General features: G+C 37.5%; 1 protein-coding gene across 1 annotated transcript in view; it reads left to right on the top strand.

Annotated features, from left to right (window-relative positions):
• The window catches only part of LOC141512509 (cytochrome P450 4X1-like), a 47,264-nt gene that overhangs the window by 3,923 nt on the left and 16,541 nt on the right, over positions 1–26,800 (top strand). The window contains exons 2-8 of the mRNA XM_074221505.1: positions 5,956–6,097; positions 9,111–9,155; positions 11,339–11,466; positions 12,117–12,241; positions 12,329–12,483; positions 13,782–13,885; positions 17,625–17,815. Coding sequence (XP_074077606.1) covers positions 5,956–6,097; positions 9,111–9,155; positions 11,339–11,466; positions 12,117–12,241; positions 12,329–12,483; positions 13,782–13,885; positions 17,625–17,815 — 890 coding nt within the window. The remainder of the gene's footprint in view (positions 1–5,955; positions 6,098–9,110; positions 9,156–11,338; positions 11,467–12,116; positions 12,242–12,328; positions 12,484–13,781; positions 13,886–17,624; positions 17,816–26,800) is intronic.

Here is a 26,800-nt window from a genome sequence, read left to right as displayed (position 1 = left end):
ACACACTCATCCACACACACTCACACAGACAGATAGGTTCTTTCTCTCACACACTCATCCATACACACTCACACAGACACATAGGCTCTTTCTCTCACACTCATCCACACACACTCACACAGACACATAGGCTCTTTCTCTCACACTCATCTACACACACTCATCCAGACACAAAGGTTTTTTTCTCTCACACACTCATCCACACACTGACACAGACACAAAGGTTCTTTCTCTCACACACTCATACACACACACACACACACACACACACAAAGTTTCTTTCTCTCACACACTCATCCACACACACTCACACAGACACAAATTTTCTTTCTCTCATACACTCATCCACACACACTCACACAGACACATAGGCTCTTTCTCTCACACACTCATCCACACACACACTTGCACAAGCACAAATGTTCTTTCTCTCTGTACACACTCATCCACACACTCACACAGACACAAAGGTTCTTTCTCTCACACTCATCCACACACACTCATATAGACACAAAGGCTCTTTCTCTCACACTCATCCACACACACTCACACAGACATACAGGCCCTCTCTCTCATACATACACTACATAGAAAATACACACACAGTTGTTCCCTCTCAATCATGCACACATATACACATGCAGGCTCTTGTGCTCTCTCTCACACACACACACATTCACACATATATGCAGGCACTCTGACACACATTCTCAGGCACATAAATAATACACACAGACGCTCTCTGGAGATCTCTTGTCGTTATTTTAGGAAATCCTTTGGTATGTAATTTGAATGAGATGCTCACTGTGATCCTCTTCAATGTGTGTGAATGGGAAGGGGAAAAGAATGACCACTAATTAAGTTCCTACTATGTTCCAAACACCATACTAAATGTTTCACTGATATTGCGTTTGATTCTTGCAACAACCCTCCAAAATAAATAGTCATTATTTTCCTATTTTACAGCTGAGACAAATCAAATTGAATTTTGAGCTTTCAAACTCCAGGTCAATTACTCTATCAGACAGAGCGCCACCTAGATGCCGAGTTTTTATTTTATCCTTGGGGCAACAGGCAGTAACATTAAATTTTTTAGTTGAGCCAGTAACAAGTATCAGAAAGATTATTTTTGCAGTTGATGAAAAGACATATTGAACTTGCAAAATACTCTCCATTTTTGAGACCACTTAAGAGTTTTCTTCAATAGTCTAGGGAAAACATGATGGGAGGGGTGGCTAGGTGGCGTAGTGGATAAAGCACCGGCCCTGGAGTCAGGAGTACCTGGGTTCAAATCCTGTCTCAGACATTTAATAATGACCTAGCTGTGTGGCCTTGGGCAAGCCACTTAACCCCGTTTGCCTTGCAAAAACCTAAAAAAAAACATGATGGGAAAGAAGCTAGACTGATTCCCCTGTGTGTATATATAATCATACATGTGTGGAGAGAAAGTGACATCAGTGGAGATCAAATCCACAGGAATTCAAATCACTTTGAATAATCAGAAAAGTTTAAGAAAATGAAAGAATGAAAGAATGCTAAGCTTTAGAGCTTGGACAACTGGCTAGGGAGTAGTATTGAAGGAGCCCAGAAGTTGAAAGGGTCAAAGGTTTTGGAGAAGAAAGGTGATGGACTCTTCCTTTTCCCCCCATCCTCTCCCTGTCATTACTGAATAATTCAATCCACAGAGCACATTTGTACAACACAACTGGATATTCAGACTTCAGAAAGAAGCAACTTGGTGAAGAATAATACTTTCTATCTGTAGGAACTTGGTCAAAGTTGGGACCCTTTCTGGTCCTAGTTTCCTCCTCTGCACAGTATGGACGGGGTGGACTAGAAAACATCTCTAAATGTTGGACTGTAGTACCCTATGAAAGGGTCTATCCTTCCTTGATTGACCCCCAAATAACTAGATACATGACTGTGAACTCTCTAGGTCATCCATAATCCCTCCTCTCTGGTTTGCTCATGGAGACCTAAAAATGTTGAACTTGTTATACAGCGGAAGCTCAGTCTCTCCACAAAAAGCTAACTTCCCTCAGGAAGGGCATGAAAAACTGACTCCATTTGATATGCAACTGAGTGAACGGCAGCCAAGTTTGATCTGTTCTTTCTTCTTACACCAAGGAGATCCAGAGGGAAGCAAATAACTGGGCTAGAATGGGAACATGGCAGATCTAATCATCATTTCTTAAGCATATACGCTGGATAGAAATTTGAGCTCAGACAATGAAGAAAGGAAAGAGGGAAAGAAGGAAGGAATGGAGGGAAGGAGAAAGGATAGTTTGAAGTAAAGAAGGATGGAAAGAAGGAAAGGGAGTGGAAAGGAGGGAAAGCATGGGAGGAAGGAAGGAAGGAAGGAAGGAAGGAAGGAAGGAAGGAAGGAAGGAAGGAAGGAAGGAAAGGTGTGGGATAAGAATCCATTTTTAAAAATAGACTCCTCAGAGCAAAAGGAAAGTTTATTTTGGCTTTTCTTGAGAAAAGGGCACCCCCCAAGTCTCACAAAGGTAGTGAAGATCAAGGAGCTGCCCTGAACTGACAAACAAGCAAGATTATATGGCCCAGCACAATTCCCCCCTCCCTGGCCCTCTCTTCCAACCTGATTGGTTAAGGTTTTCAGAGTTACACTCTTTACGTGAAAAGTCTATCCAGCAACAAAGAGAAGAATAAAAGGTTTTCCTAAAATATTATCTCACCATCCAGATGGCAAGGGTATCAGAAGAAGATTTCTAATAACCTTCTGTTAAATGAATTAATGTCTGAGTATGCAAGGCTTTCTTAGTTTAGTGCTTATCAAGCAAGAGAAGGCAGGTTACTGTCCTCACAGTCCATTATCAGATATGTGGCTAACTAAGACTGCAAGGTCTCCTCTCTGGAAGTATTCCACTATTTCTCTCCCTCACAGAATCAATGCAAGGTCTTTCTGGAAATAGTCCACTGTTTCACTCCCTAGCAGAATCAGGAGGGTGTCTGACTGGGAATGCAAGGCCTCTCTCCCTCTCCTAAGACTAGTCCAAGGGTAATAGTCTGTCTTTGTTTTAATGATTTTTAACCCTGAGAGGACTTCACTAAGAATAGTAACTCTTGGGACAGCTAGGTGATGTAGTGGATAGAGCACTGGCCCTGGAGTCAGAAGTACTTAAGTTCAAATCTGGCCTCAGACATTTAATAATTACCTAGCTCTGTGGTCTTGGGCAAACCACTTAACCCCATTGCCTTGCAAAAAAAAAAGATCCTTTAAAAAAATGGTGGTAGTCATTATAGGGTTGCTGTGAGAATAAAAGCAGAGATTGGTTATAGCAAGCCATACTACTTAAATGAAAGAATATTAAGTCTTAAGAGGGAATATTCCACTAGGAAGGAAGGAAGGAAGGAAGGAAGGAAGGAAGGAAGGAAGGAAGGAAGGAAGGAAGGAAGGAAGGAAGGAAGGAAGGAAGGGAGGGAGGGAGGGAGGAAGGCTGTATCCATCACTAAATGCCTAGCATTATAAGTTCTGGCAATACAAATTGTAAACAAATACAAATTCATTCTAGGAGTTTATCTTCTAATACATACAAAAAGGAGCTGAAAATAGTGTAGAGATGAAGGAGTATGGCACAATGGAGGTACCAGGAGGAATAGTCAAAGAAGGGGAGCTTTGAGACAGAATATTTCAGGTTGAGGGGACTACCACAAGAGCAGGTGGATATTTCCAGACAAGGAGACCATAGGACATCAGGAAAATTGCAATATGAGAAAGTAGTAGAAGCATGATTTTTGCATTCCACAAGGCAGGCACAAATCCACAAGGAGATGAAACATTTGGTTGAGAGATGATCCATACCTCCATCGAGCCCATAATGTAGTAAGAGGAAAACTACAAAAATAGAGAAAACTATAGTACACAAAACTGAATGATTCAAACAAAGAGGAGAGTGGGGGAAATACTACAATTTGAAGTCAGATGGATGAATAGTCATCCACAGAGACATCCAGGAAGTCATCCTGGAGGACGTAGCATTTAAATTAGACTTTAAGGATCCATAAGAATTCAAAAGGTAAAGTAGAATAGGACATTCCAAAAATAGAGAGGTGAGAAGGAATAGACAATATTTGGTAAAAAATAAATCAATTTGATCGAAACTTAGAGTGGAGAGATATCAAAATGAGGCACCAATGACAGAGTTCTAGGCAATTAGGGAGCACCTTAAATGCCAACCTAAAGAACTAAACATTATTTAGGAAGAAATAGGGAACCAGCAAAAGTTTTCAAACAAAAGAGCCATGTGATCCTATCTCTCCCTCCCTACCTCTCCCTGCCTACACTTATGTTCAGGAATCCTCTAATCCTAAACTCAATCAAATAAAAAGAAATATTCCACTGAACTGTGGCCTTTCCTCACAATTTTCCTATTTCTTTCTTCCTTTCATTTCTTTTAAAAAAATTAATTTTAATGATGACTTTTATAGATGTTTATCACATTAACATAGTTTCCCTGATATCCTTTCCCTTCCTAGAGAGTCATCCCATATGATAAATAGTATTTTTAAGGACAAAAAAGAAATATAACTCATCAATACATTTTAAAAGTTTGAAAATATGTACAATGTAAATACCTGTGGATCTCCCACATCTGCAAATTCTTATCTCTCCTTTTAAACCTTCTTTGTTCTTTATAATTTCACAACATTTACTTTTGTTTTGTAATGTTTTGTGTGGTTTGTCCCATGTGAATTTTAACAAAAAAGTAAAAAGAGGCAGATCTTTGAGCAAGATAACATTAATTATCAAGAGTCAATAAATGAGTCAATGGCTTGCCTCCATTTATGCAAAAGACTATGAGCAAAAGGACTGTTCCCTTTTATATGTTTGGGGGAAAGCAAAACAAGAACAGAAAAGGACAGGTAATATCATGGGATCAAAAAGAAACAGATTGAGAGAAGCAGAACTGAAGTAGTTGAAAAAAGTGACAAATAAATTTAGAAATATCTCTACTCCAAATGTTTGTGAGGAGTGGCTAGGTGGCACAGTGGATAGAGCACTGGCCCTGGAATCAGGCATCCCTGAGTTCAAATCTGGTCTCAGACACTTAGTAATGACCTAGCTGTGTGGCCTTGGGCAAGTCACTTAACCCCATTTGCCTTGCAAAAACAAACTTAAAAAAACTGTTTATGTGGATTATTTGGGCCTGATCTGCGGCAAAGCCTCCCAAGCTCATAGTGGTCTGAGAATTCGTGGACAGATACACTATATCTTGCCTCCAATAGAATGAAGTTATTTTGGTCCAGTCAAGAACAAAAGACAGTAACCAACCAAGCAATGAGATGGATTCAAGAGAAGAGAAATTAGAGGTTGTCTAATAGCCTAAATATGGAGACTAGAGCCCTCTTTCAGAGGTTATTGATGTAGGCCAGCCAAGAGGGGATGAGGATCTCACCCAAGGTAAAGGTTGTATGATTGGACTGAAGGGTATGGTAGAAGAAATGTTATAGGCAAGAGAAAGCATTGACAAGATTTGGAAATGGGTTGAATAAGAAGATTGAAGAAAGGGGAAAATAAAGGGTAACTCCAAGTTTGCAAAGATGCAGAAATGAGGTTTGGAAGAAGGAGATGTCTGGAGAAAAACTATTTTGAACCTCTTGATTTGGATATGTTCATGAGACATGGAAGTGAAGTGAAGATAGAGACATCCAGGAGGCAATGGCCTGGAACTGCATTCTCTATCCCCAAGGAAAGGGTTGGTTAACTATATAACAAGAAGGGATCTTTGTTGAGATGAGAGTGGGAGAGATGCTTCTCAGGTGCTTCCTCTTTGAAAGAATTTTCTTTGGAAATTCTTTCTTTGCATGTTTCTGTTCCCCTCACAAAGATTTCCAAAATCATCATGTGGTTTTCAGGGCCTGGAGGCTAAGAATTGGGGAAGCAAAAAGTTGGGATTCACTGCTCCAACTCACTCTTTACTTTTTGGATTGCAGTTTAGCACGGAAGGAGAACCAAAGGCATTTAAGGAGCTTCCCAAAAAATACCCCAGTGCTGTTCCTATCTGGATTGGCCCCTTTAAGTCATTTTTGCATATCTATGATCCAGAATATGCAAAAGTTTTCCTGACTAGAAAAGGTAAGAATGAGTCATCATACATCCCAGCATATTAGAAGATATTTTGGAAAGTTGGAAGACTGGAGATAGAAAGCATCTAAGAAGAATCTAATCACATCTATATATAAATGGGAATCTTCTGAGACAGCTAAGTCGTACCGTGGGTGGATGCTGGGGCTGGAGTCAGGAAAACCTAAATCCAAGTTCAGCCTCAAATGTTTACTAGATATCTCATCTGGGTAAATCAGTTAACCTCTGTTTGCCTCATAGTCTTCAAACAATAAAATAGAAATAATCATAGCACCTACCTACAGGATTGTTGTAGGGATCAATGAGATATTTGTAAAGCACTTGGCATAATATATAAGTAGGCACTAAATAAATGCTAATTCCCTCCCTCCATGAATGTATCAGATAATCACCTATACCCACTTGCACACTGCCAAGGCCTCTCACTCTACTTTGGGTTAGCATCAATTGTCAGGAAATTTTTCTTTACTTTTAGAGTTATTCCATGGACCTCATCATCCCCTAGATTGATTGAGCCAGTCTCAGATAGAATCACAAAGGATATAGATCAAACTAAAAAAAAAAAAAAAGAGAGAAATTCTTAATAGGCCATAGAAGGAAGCTAGGGCAATCTGAGTATGAACCTGACTTTTGAACTATGAACTAAATTACAACTTTCTTGCCCTCCCTAAGATTGACCTGAGGTGGGGCAGCTAGGTGGCGTAGTGGATAAAGCACCGGCCTTGGAGTCAGGAATACCTGGGTTCAAATCCGACCTCAGACACTTAATAATTACCTAGCTGTGTGGCCTTGGGCAAGCCACTTAACCCCGTTTGCCTTGCCAAAAAAAAAAAAGGAAGCAAAAAAAAAAAGATTGACCTGAGGCTCCCCATTACCTTTATAGGTATGAACCAGTTCCTTTGCAGTAATACCCAGACATCTTATAGATATGCAAAAGGCCATGAGGAAATCTATCTTCTCTGCTAGACATTTCTCTTTCGTCATCCCCTCTCTCCCCTTTTCAAAGATCATGGGACTCCATTGAATTTCAGGGATCACACTAACATGGTCTGATGGATAAACCAAGATGATAATCTTTGAATAGACAGGGCAATTTTAGTTTATCAGTGGCATAGCCATTATGGCTGTATATCCTGGAACAAGTCACAAACTTTCTGTGCCTCATTCCTTTATCTTAAAATTGAAGTAATTGAACTAGATGGCTTCTGGGAGGGTTAAGTTCTGCAGCTCATGGTCCTCCATTGGTAACATCTTATGGAATGCTCATATCTTTCATCTAGGTCACCTCTTACCTTGTACCAGGGAACCTGATAAGCCTAATTTATACAAAAGAAGGAAAATGGGAGAGCACAGAATAAGAGTAAAGATTATTAACTGGTTTAAATGGATGTTCAATCCAATATGTCACAGATACCCAATGTCTAGTTCCATAAGTGTGTCCAGTAGAGTATAGCTTTGGGAGATTATTAGGAATGGAATGAGCTGTCCACTGAGGCCTCTTCAGACTCTGAGATTCAATTATTCCTAAACCCAGATGGTAACTGCATACCTATATGCCTCAACTTGTCACATGCTATGCTTGTTTTCCAAAATCCTTATCAACATTCCATACCTGGATTTATTATCATAACACTGCCTCCCATGCATTGATTTCATGAGCCTTAATTCCCAGGTTAATGGGTTGTTTATAATAGTTACATCACTAATTCCTATTTCATGAGGCCTCCTTGTCTTTCAGGAAAACTTTCCCTATATCCCACAGGAAAATGAACATCTCATGTTTTGCCTAACTATATATTTTTGACCTCCATCAAATGATGGGAACCAAGGGAAGGAAAAAGGGGAGAGAATTTGGAAATCAAAGTTTTAAAAATGAATGTTAAAATTTGTTTTCACATGTAAATACAAAAAGTGAGATAAAAACAAGATAGTGAACATCTCACCAAAACTTTCTCCTATACAGCCAGTTCCACCCAGTTTTCTATTCTTTTTAGTACCAAATCCTTTTCCTATTTTTAAGTTATACCTCCTATCTCCCAAAGCATCCAACCTCCCTTCACTGGCTCTTTTCTCCCATCTTCCCCTGTATTCTTCTCTATTTTCCCTCAGTCACATCCATGATAGTTTTCTTTAAATTATCTTTTTTTATTATGAACTTATGTCAAGATCACATATACAAAGAAAATGGATAAAATCACATGTAGATTTATGAGTTTCTGTTATGTAGTGTTTATAGTACTTTTTGATTTTTCCAATTACTTTATGAAAGGTTTTTGACATTTACCCACATGCTTATTTATAAGTTACAGAATTTTCTTCTTCCCTCCCATGTTCCTGTTATATGAGAAAACAGCTCCTAGACAATCGTCATTTCATATGTCCCCCTCTCCCTATCAAAACTACAACTAAACCAGTACCCTAGGACAATCCCCAAGAATCATCCTCACAAACTTATTGGGAAGGCCAAGGAAAGAGTATTTTGCAAACTGAAAATCTACCTAAATATCAGAGGATGTTTTATTATTTCTTGACCGTCTATCCCACCTCCAGACATGCTATGGGAAACTGGTCTTCCTATAAATGCTCCAAGAATGGGGCTCTAGCCTGACTTAGCCTCTTATAGAAGACCTAGAACCCCAGAAGTGTAGCCTGGCCTACACTTCAATGAGAAACCTAGAGATTCCATTTCTTTTTGCATGGTAAGAGTCCAATTTCAGAAAATACTGAAGGCTGAGACCCTCTCTATAACTTTTGGGGAGGAATAAGCAATGACTCAAGGATTGTTTTTGTGCTTTCACCACATCTACTCTATCATATACCTAAGGAAGCAGCTGTGGTTTCCCAAGGTACTGTCCCTTTCAGTAAAGTGCTAGGTTCTCCTTACTCATGATATGTTCTTTTTAGTACCCAGATCAATGCAGGCTCATTCAATAGCACTCTGATTTTGTCCGGTACATTCTCCACCTAATGTGGGCTTTTTCGGTTTCTTTACTTAATTTTACAGATCCCAAAACCCAGCTGCTCTACAAGTTCTTAGCAAATCTGACTGGTAAGTTATCTGTGATGAGTTTATTCTTCTCTATGTGGATGAGCAATATAACCTAGCAACTGAGAAAGAAAATTCTGATTTAAGTTATTTCCAATCAATTTCACCCCCAAAATTTTAATTTGATACCCACTGTTTGCAGGTATGATGCTAAGTACTGGAGATACAAAAAGAAAAATGAAAACCTAGCCTCTTTGAAGTTTACAATAAACAACCTTAAAGAAGTTTAGAAATTCAAGGGTAACAATGAATACCCATATAAGAAAATATAAACTAAATTCAAAACAATTTCTGGAGTGGTGAGAGCAAGCATCTGGAAGAAATTGAGAAAATAGTATCCAGGAACATCTTGTTGGTGCCTCTAGGTGGCGCTGTACTATGAAGAGTGCAGAGCCTAGAGTCATGAAGACTCATTTCCATGAATTTAAATCTGGCCTCAGATACCTACTGGCTGTGTGACCCTGGGTGAGTCACTTAACCTTGTTGGCTTCAGTTCAATGAGCTGAAGAAGGCAATGGTAACCTGATCCATTACCTTTGACAAGGAAACCCCAGAGTCATACAGAGTTGGACATTACTGAAACAACTAAATAGCAACAACAAATGTGAAAGGAGAAGGTGGAGGAATTAAAAAGAAATGAGGAAATATCTACAACATACATAAAATTCTCTATTAACAGGATAGGAAATAGAAACATCAAATAACCCAACTGAAGGACAGCAAATTGAACCAACGACAAGGAACTAGCAAAGTAGGGGAAGAAGACTTCAGGTCCTGATGAATAAAGAGGCAAATTCCATTATACATTCAAAAGACAATTTGGCCTTTTACTATTCAAGTTATTCTAAAAAAAACTTAGAAGGAAAACATTTCACCATGTTCATTCTATGAAACATATATAATTCGAAGACCTAATCCAGAAAAGAAAAAAAGAAAAAAGAGAACTATAGATCAAAAGCATTAATGGATTGATTTTAAAATTTTAAATGAAATATTGGCAAAATGTCTACAGCACTATTAAAAAGACAGTCCTTATGATTAAGTTGAATTTATACCAAGGACACAAGTATGCTTCACCACAATAAAAGCAAAATAATTAATCAAATAAAAAATAACTAGAACTATAATGATTTATTAAAAATACAAAAAAATTTGACAAAACATAACACCAATCCAAGTTTAAAAAAAGAGAGCACTACAAAACAGAGACATAAAAAGACTTTTTAAAATTTACTTTAAATATATATATATATATATATATATATATATATATATATATATATATATATATATATATATACCTAAAGATAGCATTCTAGGTAATGGAGTAATGCTAGAAGTTTCCCAATAAACATATGAGTAATTAATAATATCCTCTTCCTCATTGCTATTTGACATAGTTCTAGAACGGTTGTCCAATGACCATGGTTCTTGAAGAGGACCAATAACATCATGACATTGAAATCTTTACTTGTGCGTAAATTGGATTAAATAAGGCAAAGGTCAGGTAGCTTCACTCTCTCCTCCAGTCATGGAGGTTCAGTGATAAGATGTTAGTAATAGCAGCAATAAGGAAAAGAAATTAAAAAGAAGAAAAATTTTTTAAAGCATAATCCTATTAAAAGAGAAAATTTGTCCCTATTTATTAATTACATTATCATTTAGAAAGAAAACTAGAAAATCAGCAGGAAATCTGAGATATCTTCAGTAAACTAATAGGATACCAAAAAAGTCACCAAAATCAACAGCAATTTATATAACAACAGCAAGACTCTTGATAGAAATGTTTCCAAATACACAGACACGCACACACACACGCATGCACACACACACACACAAGCACAGATATCAGATATGTGTGTATATATATGGTTGTATGTAAATAAGGACAGAATAAGAGACAGAAATAGAAATATAGATGTTATAGCCATAGTTTTAGTTAGGAATGAGGGTGTCAGTGCAATAGACCAATGATAAATGGATGGATAAAATATTTGTTAAATGCTTAGCAAACAAGAAAACAAGACCATCCCTACCTAATAACAAAGCAAGAAAAATATTAAAGGATTCAAGAAGAAAAGGAGAGATTATCTTCATGGGGGTAAAACTCAAGGAAATAGTTTTTGCTTAATCTAGGTGGTGATGACTTTGGTGTAATCCTATTATGATTGCTATTGTTTCTTAAGGAAAAGGCCTGGTGGTCCTGAATGGTGAGAAGTGGCATTACCACCGGCGCCTACTGAACCCAGCCTTCCACTTCAACATCTTGAAGAACTACACCTACCTAATGAAGGACTCAGTCAACATGATGCTGGTGAGAGAACAGCCTGCCCAAGGTCCACATAAGTTTATTCAGCAACCATCAAGAAATGAAACATTTTGACAGACTAAGCTTTTGCTTCTATGTCCAACAATATGCTTGGAAATTTAAGAGAGATAAAGATGGAGGTGCCAGCAAAGACAAGAATAATTGACCTTCTAGAGTATTCCCTTCAGATTCTGAGTTTCAGGGATACCCATAGTGCTTTGCCTCACTGGAACCTCATGGCAATTCTGTAAGGAAGATGCTACAGGTATTACCCCTATTTTAGAAATGGGAATAACAATATATCCAGAATCTTCCTTATATAGTTGATAATAAGGGGTTAATAAGTAAGCAATCTGAGACTCAGACTATATAATTTTATTAGAAAAATATTTTCTAATATCTAATATTAATATAGAATACATTAAACCTATATAGCTTTTTCATATAATATAATAAATTTTAAATAATATAAACATGAAAGTAAAGTAATTTGTTCATGGTCCCATGAGTAGGCTCAGATGAAATCCAGAGGGGAGAAGAAGGAATACAGCAACAGAGACAGAAATACAGAGAAAGAGCAAACAATGCCATCTGCAAATAGATAAGTACAAAAGGGTTCATGAATAATAGTGATGATTCAGATCTTCCTCTCCTAGGATGAATGGGAAAAACTCAGGACCGAGGACAGTTCCATAGAAATCTACGAGTCTGTCTCTTTCATGACCATGGACAGTGTCCTGAAATGTACCTTCAGTGTCCAGGATTACTACCCAGACAAAAGGTCAGTGGCCATGGGCACCTAGGATGAGTACCACGTACTGATCATCACCGTATCCCAGGTAACCCATTACGTCTTCTCCTCTTGCAGCTACTTGAAAGTCCACTTCCAAAATGGGACCAAAGTCACCAAATTCATCTTTAATCGTGTACACAGCTTCCTCTATCACAATGACTTCATTTACAAGCTGACCTCTGAATCTCGGGAGTTCCAGGCTCTATGCAAAGAAACACAGAAGCAACCAGGTATTCCCAGGGATGTAGATTAGCCATAGATACCCTCTGGTTCATATCCAGCTACTATTGATGTGATGTAGTACTCCTGAAATCACAGAATATGGGTTCAATTCCTGATTCTGATTAACAACACACACTCTCTGATGAGACACTTCACATCCCTGGGCCTCCATCTCATCAATCATAAAATGAGAGGAGTAGACTCAGAAGCATCTTAAGTCTTAATTCTAGATTTCTGATGCTATGTGACTGGGATACACAATGAAATTCTATACAAGAATATTCTAAATACCTTTTATAAACAAGGCTCTATGAGTTCAAGAAAGAAAAGATAGTGGATAATGAAGAAGGGGAGGGGATGCAATACATTCATTGACTTAAAAAATAAAGACAAATTCATGGTGGAGTATGTGGAAATTACAAACAAATGCGGATAATTAGGAAGGGGTCCAGGTAAGATGTGGACCGTGAGGAAAGACTTTTAAAAATTATTAATTCTAAGAGACAATGTCTTGCAGGATAATGAGTTTCAGAGGATTCAAAAGTCCAGGAAAGTAGCCTAGGAATTATGGGGTGATTGCCCTGAGTATGCTGGGAACATGAAGGATTCCACCAGCTCATTCTCTCCAATAAGAGAAAGGAAGGGGCCCCTGGAACTTGGTCAGTGTCTGAGACCATCTCAGTGGCCATACCCTACTAATGTACTGCCCAAATGCATTTTCAAATGGAGGCAGAAAAGGTCAGGGGAGGGGCATATCTAGAGAAGAAGGCTAAGTGTCATTGTATCCTTGCTATGTAAGCAAAGTAAGCCTCTTTCCCTAAATGTTCAATGACTCGCAAATGTCTCACTTCATCTGAACACTGAATCTGAACTAAGAGTATGCTGGCATTAGAACTATGTCTACAACACGGTTACACTCCAACTCAAAAACTTGCTTTTCTTCCCAACTTGTCTAATTTAAGCCCTAGCATTTTCCTAGATCTGTCACTTATGTTCAAAACCAATGGGAAGAGACCTCCAAAATATTTAGTTCAACCCATAACTAACAGAGAATACCCTTCTACAATGGCTAAAAAATAAAACAAATAAGAATCACTAACCAGAACCCTAATTAAGTGACTTTCCAGGGACTGGGGATCAGTTTGAGAAGTTATATTGTCATAGAAAGATTGACACAGCCAAATGACAACATAGGAAAGTCACTTGAGTCTCAAAACAGGTTCCAGAATGTCTCTCAGGGTCTTGGTGGCAGGATCCATGGGTCCCAGGTAACAGAAATATGTTCTTCCCCCTCTCCCCTAAATAGCTAAAGTCCTCCAGGATAGAAAGGCATCCCTCAAGAATCCAGGTGAGAAGGGCAAGAGTGAAAAGAAGTACCAGGATTTCATGGACATTCTCTTTCAAGCCAGAGTAAGTCTGCAAATTCAAAGTTAAACACCTACCTAATGTGTCCAGGCATTTGGGACACAGACACAAAAATGAAAAAAAAAATCCATGTCATCAAGAAATTTCTATTCTATTAGATAACTATGAATTTTGGAAAATCAGTCATATAGACTAATAAACTAAAATGCTAAATTCTGGATTTTTAGTAAATTGGCAGCCCTAGGAAACTCCCAACTCTCAAGCCTCTCAAGGTCTTCCTTAATATTTCTGGTTGCCAAAATTGGGGACTGTGGTTCCAAGAACTCCCTTTCAGTCAAAAGAAGATAGATACCTTCCTTGATTTCCCTCTTCCTCTCCTTGACCCTCCACTCCACAGCTGGATCCCCTGAAATATCACTGTTTTCCAGTGACAAAGGGCAACTTTTGGTTTCAGGGGAAGCCTATCATTGGGGTAGTCCTGTTGTGAAGCAACCTGTGCATATAGGAGGGACACCCCTATTGAGGCCTGCTGTTTTCTTTTTTTTCTGATTTACTACAATAGTCATGTTGTAAAAGTAAAAATGATCCCTCCCTCACAAAGAAATAGAAACCTCAAGAAAAATAAAGTGAGAGGAAAAAAAATGTGCTTCGGTCGTATTCAGACACCATCAGCTCTGTCTTTGGGATGGATGACATTCTTTATAATAAGTCCATCAAAGAAATTGCTTCAATATTTTTTTTGCCACAGCTGCTATTGCTAGCTTATTTCCCTTCATCCTATTCCTCCCCATCCCAATTTATTCTGTTCTCTCTCTCCTTTCACCCTTTCCCCTCTTCAAAAGTGTGTTGTGTCTGACTATCCTTTCCCATGAACTTCCATCTCTTCTATCACCTGCCCCCTTTCTCCCATCCCTTTCCTCTTCTTTTTTCCTCTAGGGTAAGATAGATTTCTAAATACTATTGAGTGTGTATGTTTTTTCTTTCTCTGAGTCACTTCCAAGGAGAATAAAGGTTCTTTCACTCCCCTTCATCTTCCCTCCTCCCCTTCCACTCCATTGCAAAAGCTTGTACTTGAGACCTGCTATTTTCTTTTCCCCATCCCCCTTTGGGGATGCTGAAGTTTGGAAGGAGGCTGTGACAGATGGCAAGGGGACCTTTGACTCCCAAGGATTCCTCTCTTGGTGTGTTTTCTGGATCACTGGGTAAAACCTGGAGTGGGTGAGCTTAAGCAAAAGCACATTATCTTCCTCTATAATACCACCTGGTCTCAATATACTCTGGAAGACCAGGAAAAATGGCCCTCAAAACAGGCTGGAGGCCTCTTTTTCGTTGGCATTGGAACCTGAAAAACCTTTGTCACCCCCCCCTTCCTGTCCCTGAGCCAAAAGCTCCTGAACTTTCACAGCCAGTTTTATAATGAGCCTTGGACTTAACATCCTCCAGCCCACCTACATGCCTTAACCTGTCTTAGAACAGGAATGGGATTGCCCCCTTCCAGGCTCCTAAGACCTTGCACAGGTCAAAGAAAAAACATTGACTTTTACTCTGAGGACACCACTAGATTCACTGAGTTTAAGAGAATAACTTTGCGATTTGAGCTTTCTTGGAAGTTACAAGCATTCTAATCCCCTTTTGCTGTACAACTGAAGAGAGATAGAGAATTGGACTCCAGCCCAGAAGTTTGGAGATACTGTGGATAGATACCCTTCTAGGGTAGTAGCTATCCTTGATTATCAGGATGACAGTGAAGGAGTTGTTATTCTTGGCATGCATTTTATTAATCAGTTTGCCCTGGACATTTTGCAGAAGCTTAACAATTTGGATTTGAAACCCCAAACACTTTTGGTTCATTTTTTTGAATTTTTTTTGCTTAGCTTCAACATCATCTAGAGGATCATGAGAAATTATTAAACATGTATGCAGATACATATATATATATATATATATATATTTGGCAAAATTTAAATAGACTGGCATAAGATTTTATTCAGCACTGTTAAAATGTCTTTGTGTTTCTCTATATCCTGAATGACCATCCCTACTTCACCCTCCTCTCTTCCTCCCCAACCAGGGGAACTCTTTCTTCTCCTACCTTCTCTCTTGTTTCAGATCAGCATTTCCCAACAATACATGACTTGGTGCCAACAGGTAAAGCTTACTTGGAAATTGCCACATTGAAATGGAAGGGTCTGTTCTCTTATTCCTTGCTCTAACTTGAATCTCAGTGCTGGGATGCCTGTAACTCCCTCCCCCTTTCCTTCTCCCATCTTTTTTTCAAGGAAAATGTGCTATTGATATTCAGTTCAACTTTTGAGTAATCTAAGGCCCACCCATCCTAAAATTTAAGCCAACAGAAAAACTTTCAAGGTCTTTCCTTGAAATGGAAATGGAAAAAGGTAAAAGATAATTGTGGGGGGGTTTTAAGATCATACAAATATCAATAATTGATCACTACAAATGTACTTTTGAATTGATATATATATATATATATATTATAGACATTGGAATATATTGAAATATATACTATAGACATTGGAAATCTTGCTATAATTTATATAAGGCTTAAAAAAAAGTCTTGCTGTTTGCCATATAATCAAGAAAGTAACTTGAAAATGCCATGTTATAATTTTTGTAAGTTTTGTATTTGTAAGTTGTTAAAGACTGTTGTCTGCCTCACAAAGACCAAGTTATGCTCACAGCTAACCCTATCACTGAGTCCTACTACTAATATCCCATCTAGTCTTCAAAACATATCCATATTTCCTAACGTTCTTTCCCTCCCTATCTTCAATATACTCCAATCCCCATCTCACTTGACTTAGGGGCCCAATGCCTCCTGGAACCGACCCATCTTGGTACCATCTCTGGACAAAGCTTCAAACTTAAGTCACTTAGTCTAAGTGACTTCATGCATAGAACAGTCTGTTAATGAAGACTCCCCCTCCCCTCCCTTGAACTTCCCAGAGCACTGCCTTCACTAACTTAATGTCCTCTGTAATCTCACATATCACAATTCCCTGCATTCTTCCCTTTACTGGATTATGAGCATGAGGAGGACACCGATTATATCTTAATTAACATTGTACCTCCTGATAGAGTATATACTATTTACAATAAGCACCTAATAAATGCTTTTAAATGAAAAAATAAGTGAATGAGCTACATATGGAAACTGGGGGAAATTAGATTCACCCAAACAGAGCCCAGAGAGGCTCTTGCAATCCTGGGAATCTCTTTAGCCAAAGCTTTTATTGTTGCCAAAAAGCAAAGCAGAGTCAAGAAGCAAGTCAAAGTTAGTTGACTGACTCTAGGAGGGGAGGGGAGAGCTTAAATAAGAAAATTTTGAACCTCAGACAGATGGTCATGTTCTCAGAATGGGGGTAGGGTGAAGTGGTAGGGTTCAAGGAAATATTCACCAGGCAAGGATGTGACTTATCTAAAGGCACAGTATCCCTGTGTTTTGTTGGACTAGGATCAAATAGCTGGCACAGGATAGTCAGATGACTGTTATAATTTCAAGGAGACAATTCCTTCTGGATGTAGTAAGCTCTTCCCATGAGAATAATATATTTTTTCTATAGTCTGCTTTTCACGAGGTCAGCAAAACTATGTTTTATCAGTTACAAAAAGTCCAAATTATGTTCATAGTTAACCCTATCATTAGAAAATCAACAGAGTCCTGAAATAAGTCTCTTGAGGTTTTTTCCCTTTACAATTATGATTTTTCTTTCCTTTAAATTCATAATACTGGCCTTGGAAAAAGGAAGATTCTTGACCTTTTTAGGGTACAAGTGGAGAAGGCTTGACAGATGAAGAAATAGTCTCTGAGGTAAACACATTCATGTTTGCTGGCCAAGACACCACGGCTGCTGGACTCGCCTGGACCTTATACTGCATGGCCATGAACCCAAAATTTCAGAAGAAATGTAGAGAGGAGATACAAAGTATCCTGGCAGACAGAGACTCCATGACCTGGTGAGAGTCCCAAAAAATTAATCCCGACTTGTTAATTGGTCCCTTGTTTTTTCCTAACTTTTAAATTGAGGGTGCATCCCAGTTCAGTTTGAAATGATGATTTTCCTCAAAGAACCTGAAGACCCTCCCTTCTCCACCAAAATAAGGGCCTCATTCCCCCTGGTCTAAGTCCCTTGGTAAAATAAAATCTCAGTAAAGCAATACAAGTAATTCAACTTTAATTTTGCAAATATCCAGTAATCATCTCTTTGTTATATCTTGTGTTGGAAACAAAAAGAGATACAAAGATAGCTACAATATAGATCTTGCTACCAAAGGACCCCCAGGAGTAAGTTAAACTTCAAATAACTACAATTCCCCACTGGATGTACCTACCATCAGTATCTCAAACTCAACATGTCACAAAGTAAACTTATGACCTCTCTTTGAAACTTTTCCTTCTTTTAGGCTTCTCTATTCCCACCATCATTCCCCTTGTCATCAGGATCAAAGTCATTTTGGCTTTATTATAATTGGCTCTTCTTTTCCCAACCAATCATCAACCCCCCCTCCCCAGGACCAATCAGTTGCCAAGTCTTGTTAATTTTGCCTCCACAATATCTCTCATATTTATCCCCATAGCTCCATTCTCATTCACTCTTCTTATTTAGATGATTATAACTGCCTCCTATTTCCTAATTGGTTTCCTTGCATACAGACTTTCTGTTATGAAATTCCTCCTCCTCAGAGCTTTTAAAATAATATTCCTAAATTGTCATGTCACTCCTTCCTCAACTATTGTCAATGGGTTCCTAGTGCCTATAGAATAGTATGTAAATTTTTTATTCTGATATTTAATACTTTTCTCCATCAGGTTCCTACATATATTTCCAGATTTATTTCATATTATTCTCTTTTGTGTAGTCTGTATTTCTGTTATTGGACTGCTAATTCTTTCCCAATCTTAATAGACTATCTCTTCACGCATTCTCACTAATAATAGTTAAGAGAAACAGTAACAATACAATGCTTTAAGATTTGTAAAATGTTTTACAAATATTAACTCACTTGATCCTCACAAAAATCTAAAGGGATTTGTCTTGATATTCCCATAGCATAGTTCAGTGGCTGGCAGAGAGTGGAATGGTAGAGGCTTAATCCATATTTGTTGAATAGGAGGGAAAGAAAAATAAGTTTGAGAAGAGGATCAATCAGAGGGGTTCTTCAAAAAGGAAGGATGGAACAGTTCTGGCTCTCACTGTTTGGCCAATAATAGGTCCCAACCCAAGTCTCACTTGCTTATAACTTGGGTTTTTGATTGTTAAGAATGAGTATAAATAGGAATTGTTCCTTCTTTGGCTTTATAATCTGAGGGTCCTCCCACTTTGATTCTTTTTGTGAAGACAAAGTAGGCCATCTTTAGTGTCCATTTTGACTTAGACTTTAATGACTTTAATGACTGAATAGGCATTAGTAAATGGGTATTGTCTTAGACAAAGGGACACCTGGGACCATCTCCAGTTTTTATGACCTATGTCTTTCCATTGGACCCAGATGGCTCTGGAAGTTTGAGCAAGACTAGTAAGTGATCTGTACAGCCCTGCCTCACTCATCAATTCACTTGCAAATCAAGACATCACCTTCCTGATGTCATTGAGATGGACCAGGTTTTCTTTTCAGGATAGGCAAGACATGGACATATTTATGGATTGTAAGTGTTGCCACTGGGATTTGGGGTAACCAAATAAAGATAGTGATTTGGGGTAACCAAATAACCAAATCGAGGGTTACTGGGAGATGAAGGAATTTGCAAGCTCTCTGAGATTTTAAAACTGCTCAGGATTTTGTTATAAAATATAGCGGAGTAAACAGGTCAAAACTGTCAACAAGCATTTTAGGATAGGGTGAGTAACAAAAGGCTAGGTGTGGTTGCTTGGTAGACAGAAACAGAGAAAGAGAGAGAGATGAAGAAAGGCAGGGATAAAGACAGTCAGGGAGAGCTGACTGGGCCAGAAAGAGCAGAACAGCTCTGAGAAGAGGTCTAGTCCAGGTTTTATATCCTTGTCCCTTATCTGGGCACTTAAGGCACAAAGGTAGATCCCTACTTCCTTACATGACCAAAACCAGGTAGAAGATTGGAGGCTGGGAGTTGGAAGTGAAGAAACAAGATACAAATTTTACATTAAACAATGAAATAATAGGGATCAACTTACAACTCAATAGCAAAGAGCCTTCCACACCCTTAATAAGATTCCCAGATTTAACAGCATTAAAAGATTACAGAACTTGTTTCTGATTATAATTTTTCTACATTCATAATTCTCTAATCATTTCCCTCCTCAAAATTATTTGGAACCCAGATTCTTCTGGGCCTTTCAGGGTCCATTTGGAGATGAATGCATTGCAGTGAGAGCTCCATTGAGGCAGGGTCCAGAGAATGATTGCTATAAGGATTGGCACAGCTGACTGGCATCCTGCAGATGCTGATATTGGGAATGTACATCTGGTAACCTAGAGAAATGAAACTCAGGAAAAAAATTTAAGCAAGCAAAACCGAAGAGATTTAACAGAGAATGCTATTTAACAGAGGTCCAAGAATTAGAAAAAACTAGGTCTATAAAGAAGAAGAATTTTACTTTATGATCCTAAGCCAGTATCAGAATACTTCTCATGAGAACATGGGTTCCAATATAACACAGATTCATTAATGGATATCACATTAGGTTGTAACCAAAAGCTCAAGAATAGAATAAATAAATGTACTAAATAAATATTTTAAAATTGCACTTGTCCAATAAGTAATTCACAACAAAATTTTTTCTATTTTAACTTTAGCCACATGTTTAGAATGAACAAAAATTGTAGATGAAGAATGGATCTCTCCTTTAAAACAGGTTAAAAAAAAGATCAAAGAGACATTATTCTGATATAAGCAGCCATGCTGATATTTCTTTCTCCTTAAAGGAACTTGTGATAAAGAATCATATTGGGTGGCTAGGTGGCATAATGGATAAAGCACCGGCTTTGGAGTCAGGAGTACCTGGGTTCAAATCCAGTCTCAGACACTTAATAATTACCTAGCTGTGTGGCCTTGGGCAAGCCACTTAACCCCATTTGCCTTGCAAAAAAAAAAACATATCCTATGTTTAAAAAAAATGCTAAGACTAAATACTTGCCAATTATTAAAGATTTAGAAGATATAAATCCAATGGCTCACTTTCATACTTAATTATTATGGCAATTTGCTATTAAAGAGCAAAGAGGGACAAAAGAAATGTTCCTTTATGCATTAGATGTCCTTTACAGGCAAAGGTTCAAGACAATCCTTTTCAATGAGCCAAGTTCGAAGTCTGCCAGGTTAGTGCTTCCTTTGAGAGTATCTTATCTCAGTTGAGGTTGAGATCATTCTTTCAAAGGTCACTCACTCCATCTGCAATATTAAAGTCAAACCTCATAGGTTTAATGGCTTCATTGGCATGATGCTATCTTTCCATTTTAATATACCTGATGTCAGACAGATAAATTATCAATATATATTATAATATAGCAATTGCCTATAACCAGAGCTTCCATAACTGGCTACTTCCCTTCTCAAAATGCCAATCAACCTCTCGTGGGTCCTCCCAATGCACTTCTGGATTACCTCAAGAACAAATTTGCTCTACTCAAAAGAAGGGTTCACAAATCATCTTCAAAACCTCAGAGCACTACCTTCACCAGTGAACATCTGACCCCCCCTCCCCCAACACCTCTTTCAGTTAGTCGACCCAAGTATACCACAAAACACAGCCTTCTCAAGAACTGGACCTCACAGTCACTCACTCCCTCAAATTCCCAGGAGCATCGGCAAGATCTCAAATTGGGGAAGGTTTTCCTGAGAGCCCAATTTAATCATATGTGGAAAAGATAGTTTCTCTCACCCCATAGATGTCCAAGCAGACCCAGAGAGAGATTCAGTGTGACTCTTCATAAGATCTGCAAAATGTTGCCAGTGTGGTTTTTGGATTCACCAATTAAAGGTAGAATTTGGGGTAACCAAGAAATGAGGGTTATTGAAAGAGGAAGGAATTTGTGAACTCTCTGAGAATTTAAAACTGCTCAGTATTTTATTATAAAATTTGTCAAAGTAAACATTAAAAACCTTTCTTCCTCCAGAAAGGATCAGCAAACACTTTAGGACAAGATGAATAACAAAAGGCTAGGTGAGGTTGCTTAGTAGACAGAGACAGAGACATAGAGAGGGAGAGGGAGATAAAGTGAGGCAGGGATAAAAACAGGTAGGGAGAGCTGATTGGGCCAGAGAGAGCATACTAACCCTGAGTGAAGGTCCAGACCAGTTTTTATAGCCTTGACCCTCACCTGGGCACTGAAGGCAAAAGGGGAAATCCCTCCCCGCTTATGTGACCAAAACCAGGTAGAAGGTTGGAGGCTGGGGGTTGAAATGAGGAAACAGGATACAAATTTTACATTAAAGAATGAAATAATAGGAGTCAATTTACATCTCATGAGCAAAGAAGCTTCCATGAGATTCCCATATTTAACAGCAGTAAAAGATTACACAATTTGCTTCTTATTATAATTTTTCTACATTCATAATTCTCTGCATCATAAGGAATGAGTCTTATGATGAGGGACTGAAAATAATTGATGGAATAAGAATGACAGCTGATAGCTTTTTTTTAAAGTTCTTATTTTTTAATAATTCATTGACTTTTTTTGCTTTCAATTTTTTTAATCTATTCTTTGATTTTAAGAGTTTCTATTTTGGCGTTTCATTAGACTATTTCACTTTTTTAAGGTTTTTTTTTTTTTACAAAAAAAGTCATGTGCCCAGTTCTTTGATCTAATGTTTCTTTTATTAATGAAAACATATAAAAATTTAAAATTTCATCTCAGCATTATTTTGGTTGCATCCCAATTTTGTTATATTGCCTCAATGTTATCTTAGTTATTATTGGGTTTTTCTATAATTTATTCTCTTATAGACCCATTTTTAGAACTGTTTCCAATTCTTTAAAAAAAAATTTTAAACTTAAAAACAAAACAAGAAAAGAGAACATTTTTATATATGCAGCAGAACATGAGAGGATTCAATAGAAAACATTAAATTTCCATCTCATGACTACCAATGTGCAAGAAACAAACACCTTACCAAGAACTCATAACCACTATTAGTAAAACAAAATGGATCCTTTATTGAAACATTTTTAAGAACAGGTGTTCCAAACAGAAATGAGCACAACTGGGGCACAAAATCATAGCTTTTCATTTCCTGTCTAGAAACACAAGTCCCTCCCTTGTCTACAATTGTCTGGGTACTGTAGAGGTCAAAGGTCTATCCAAATAACCGAATCTCTCCCCACGTGGGTCCCAATTCTTTATCAGACCTCCCTTCCCCACAATTTGGTAACTAAGCCCTTAAGAATATAACACACAGATATGTGACTCTGATACCTGAGGCTGGAATTGAACTCAGGTCCTCCTGACTCCAGGGCTGGTGCAGTTTATTCACTAATTCACTCAGCTTTCTAATTCTATGGTATCTTGCTTTCCTGTTGCAAGTTAATCTACTTCTTCTCTATAGAGAGCTATTCCTTTTGTTCATAGTCAGTTGTAAATTAGGTTTTTTACATACTTTAAACCTACATTGCTCATTTCATGGCCTCTGATTATACATTAATTCACTTTATAGTTTATTCTTCATCCTCCCTAGTAGTTTCTCTGTAAAACATGGACTCCCTTTTCTCAGTTTCTTATAACTAATGTAAAAATAAACCTAATCACTTATTATACCTTATTATATCCTACACTTTGTTTTCAAAGGAGTCCAGCTTTTCTGTGCTTCCAAGTTTTCTTTTGTTCTCTGCTGTGTACTTTCAATTCATTTTTTCTTTTATTTAAAAATTTTTTTTATTTAAGGTCATGGAGTTAAATGACTTGTCCAAGGTCACACATTAAGTGTCTGAGTCTACATTTGAACTCAAGTCCTCATGACTCCAGGGGCTGGTGCTCTAGACATTGCACCACCTAGCTGCCCCTTCAATTCATTTTTAATATTTACTTCAAAGGCTGCCTGTTTAATGTAAATTTTATAACATTATGATTAATAAAACCTGCTTTTCTATTTCTGATGTTCAGCATTTGTTTTCACATGGACTATTTATGCTATGGTAGAGCATATCAAGCTCGTATTGGTCTGATCAGCCACAGTTGGACATACTGTACTTTGTCTCAAACCTAGTGATGTCATTTTGCTCTTCTTTGATAACAAAGGACAAGAAATCAATCCTAATAAATGATAAGTTTTTGAAAGTGACATGCACAGCTGGAAAAATAGGTATACTCTTTCCTATTGCTATTCAATATTCTCCAGAGATCTATCGAATCTAAATTTTCTTAAATTCTATTCAGGTCCTTTAATTTCTTTTTGTCTATGTTGGGGGGGAGTAGATATAACTAGGTCTAAGAGGGATAAATTGAGTCCCAAAATGCATATTTTTACTGTCAATTTCTCCCTATAACTTATTTAACTTTTATATTATTTCATTGCTTATGGCATTTTTTGAAAATGTGGTATATAGTTCTTTTGATTTCATCCATTTTTGCTGCTGTTTTCTCTGAAATAATGGTTGCTACCCTTCCCTTTTTAACTTGAGTTGAAGTATAAGAGAACCTACTCCAGCCCTTCATTTTTACTCTGAATGAATTTTTCTGCTTTATGTGTTAAGTGTAAACAACATATTTTTGGATTTTTAGTTTCTATACCATTCTACAGTCCTCTTCTATTTTATGGTTGAATTCATTCCAATACCAATAATAATTTTAATTTCTAATTGTCTATTTTCCTCCATACTATTCTCTTATACCTTTACTTCACTTTATTCCACATCCTCTTTAAGAGATTAAATGTTGTTTTGCTTCCAAATCATTCCTTCTTAATATATCTTTTGTCCTATTCCATCCCCTTTCCCTCTTGTTACTCTGTTGGATGCAATATATTTTTGTTACCAGTTCTCCGTGTGTGTGTGTGTGTGTGTGTGTGTGTGTGTGTGTGTGTGTGTCTTCTTCTTTCCTTTGACCAGTTCAGATGAGAGTGAGATACAAGTATTGTCCACTCTCCCACACTTCCTACTACTTGGTTGTTAAGACATATACCTTTGCATGACCTTTTTTTTAAGTTCAATTTATTTTTTAAAATTTACTTATTAGGGGCAGCTAGGTGGTACAATAGATAGAGCGCCAACCCTGGAGTCAGGAGGACCTGAGTTCAATTCCAGCCTCAGACACTTAATAATTACCTAGTTGTGTGGCCTTGTGCAAGCCACTTAACCCCATTGCCTTGCAAAAACCTAAAAAAAAATTACTTATTTATTTTCATCCCTATGTACATGCATATTTCTAATTTACAAAGTTTCCCTCCACCCTCCCCTCCCACCCCCCCCTCCCTTCAGTAGGGAACAATCAGGTTAGCATTTTACATACATAATTTGTTAAACATGTTTACAAATTAGTAATTTTTGGCATGAGGAATTAGGATTAAGGGAAAGAGATACATAAGAGATAATTTTTATAAAGTATTTGTCAGATTCAGAAGGTTTGGGTATTTTCTGTATGTTTTGTTGTTTTGTTTTGTTTTTCTTCCTTTGATTGGGGATAATATAGTCCATAACCAGTCAGATACGATTGCCCTAGCTCTATGGACTGTCAAGAGTTGCTGCTCCCATCAAGATTGTTCATCACATAATTTTGTTGTTGATGTGTACATTGTTCTCTTGGATCTCCTCTGTTCACTCAGCATCGGATCCTGTAAGTCATTCCATCCTTCTCTAGAGTCCAACCATTTATGTTTTCTTATAGAACAATAATATTCCATAGTATTCATGTACCATAACTTGTTTAACCATTCCCCTCAATTTCCAGTTGCTTGTCACTACAAAAAAGGGCAGCTATGAATATTTTGGAACATGCAAGGCTTTTCCCATTTTCAGTAATTTCTTCTGGATATAGACCTAGAATTGGAATTGCTGGGTCAAAGGGTATGAATAATTTTATTACTCTTTGGGCATAGTTCCATATTGCTCTCCAGAAAAGTTGGATCCATTCACAACTCCGCCAGTAATGCATCAATGTCCCATTCTTCCCACAATCTCTCCAACATTGATCATCTTCCCTTTTTCTCATCTTGGCTAATATCATAGTATGTGATGATACCTGATTGTTATTTTAGTTTGCATTTCTCTAATCAATAGCGATTAAGCATTTTTTATATGATTATATATAACTTTACTTTCATCATTTGAAAACTGTCTGTTCATATCCTTTGACCATTTATAAATTGGGGGATTGCATGACCTTGATAAGAAGTAATTTTTCACCTTCTTTCTCTCCTCATCCTTACTGTATTTATTTTTCTCTTTCTCATTCTTCTTTTAAAAGCTTCAAAATTTGCAAAATCTTTCCCAGGCTTTCTGTCCAATTGGATTTCCTCTATGGTTCCAGACAATGATAGGACTATATGAATTATTTTTCCACATAAAATGATTTACCTTACCACCTTATGAATGCTCCTTCATGTTTACTTTTTTCCTGGTTTTCTTGACTCCTGTGTATGTATAAATCAAATTTTCTACCCAGATTTGTTTTTTTTTCATCAGGAATATTTCTAAGTCATCTATGTCATTAAATATCTATTTTTTTCACTATTGAATCACATTTACTTTTGCTGGGAAAGTTATTCTTAATTGTAGACCTAGATCCTTTGCCTTCTGGAAAGTCATATTTCAAACTCACTTCTTCTTTAAAGTATTGGCTGCTATATCTTCTGTGATTCTGACTGTGGATCCTTGGGACTTGAATGTTATATTTCTTGATGCTTCTAATAAATTTCTTCTTTGCCCTGAGAGATAAAAGATTTGTGGAGTTTTTCATAGAAGCCCCAAGTTTCTCATGGAAAGCGAATGCCTTCAATTTCTGCTTTGTCCTCATTTGGAGAGACCTAGACAATTG

The sequence above is a fragment of the Macrotis lagotis genome, chromosome 2 (assembly GCF_037893015.1).
Source record: "Macrotis lagotis isolate mMagLag1 chromosome 2, bilby.v1.9.chrom.fasta, whole genome shotgun sequence".
NCBI classification, from domain to species: domain Eukaryota; kingdom Metazoa; phylum Chordata; class Mammalia; order Peramelemorphia; family Peramelidae; genus Macrotis; species Macrotis lagotis.
The sequence above is the reverse complement of the archived record's forward strand: the minus strand, read 5'-3'. Positions and strand labels throughout refer to the sequence as shown.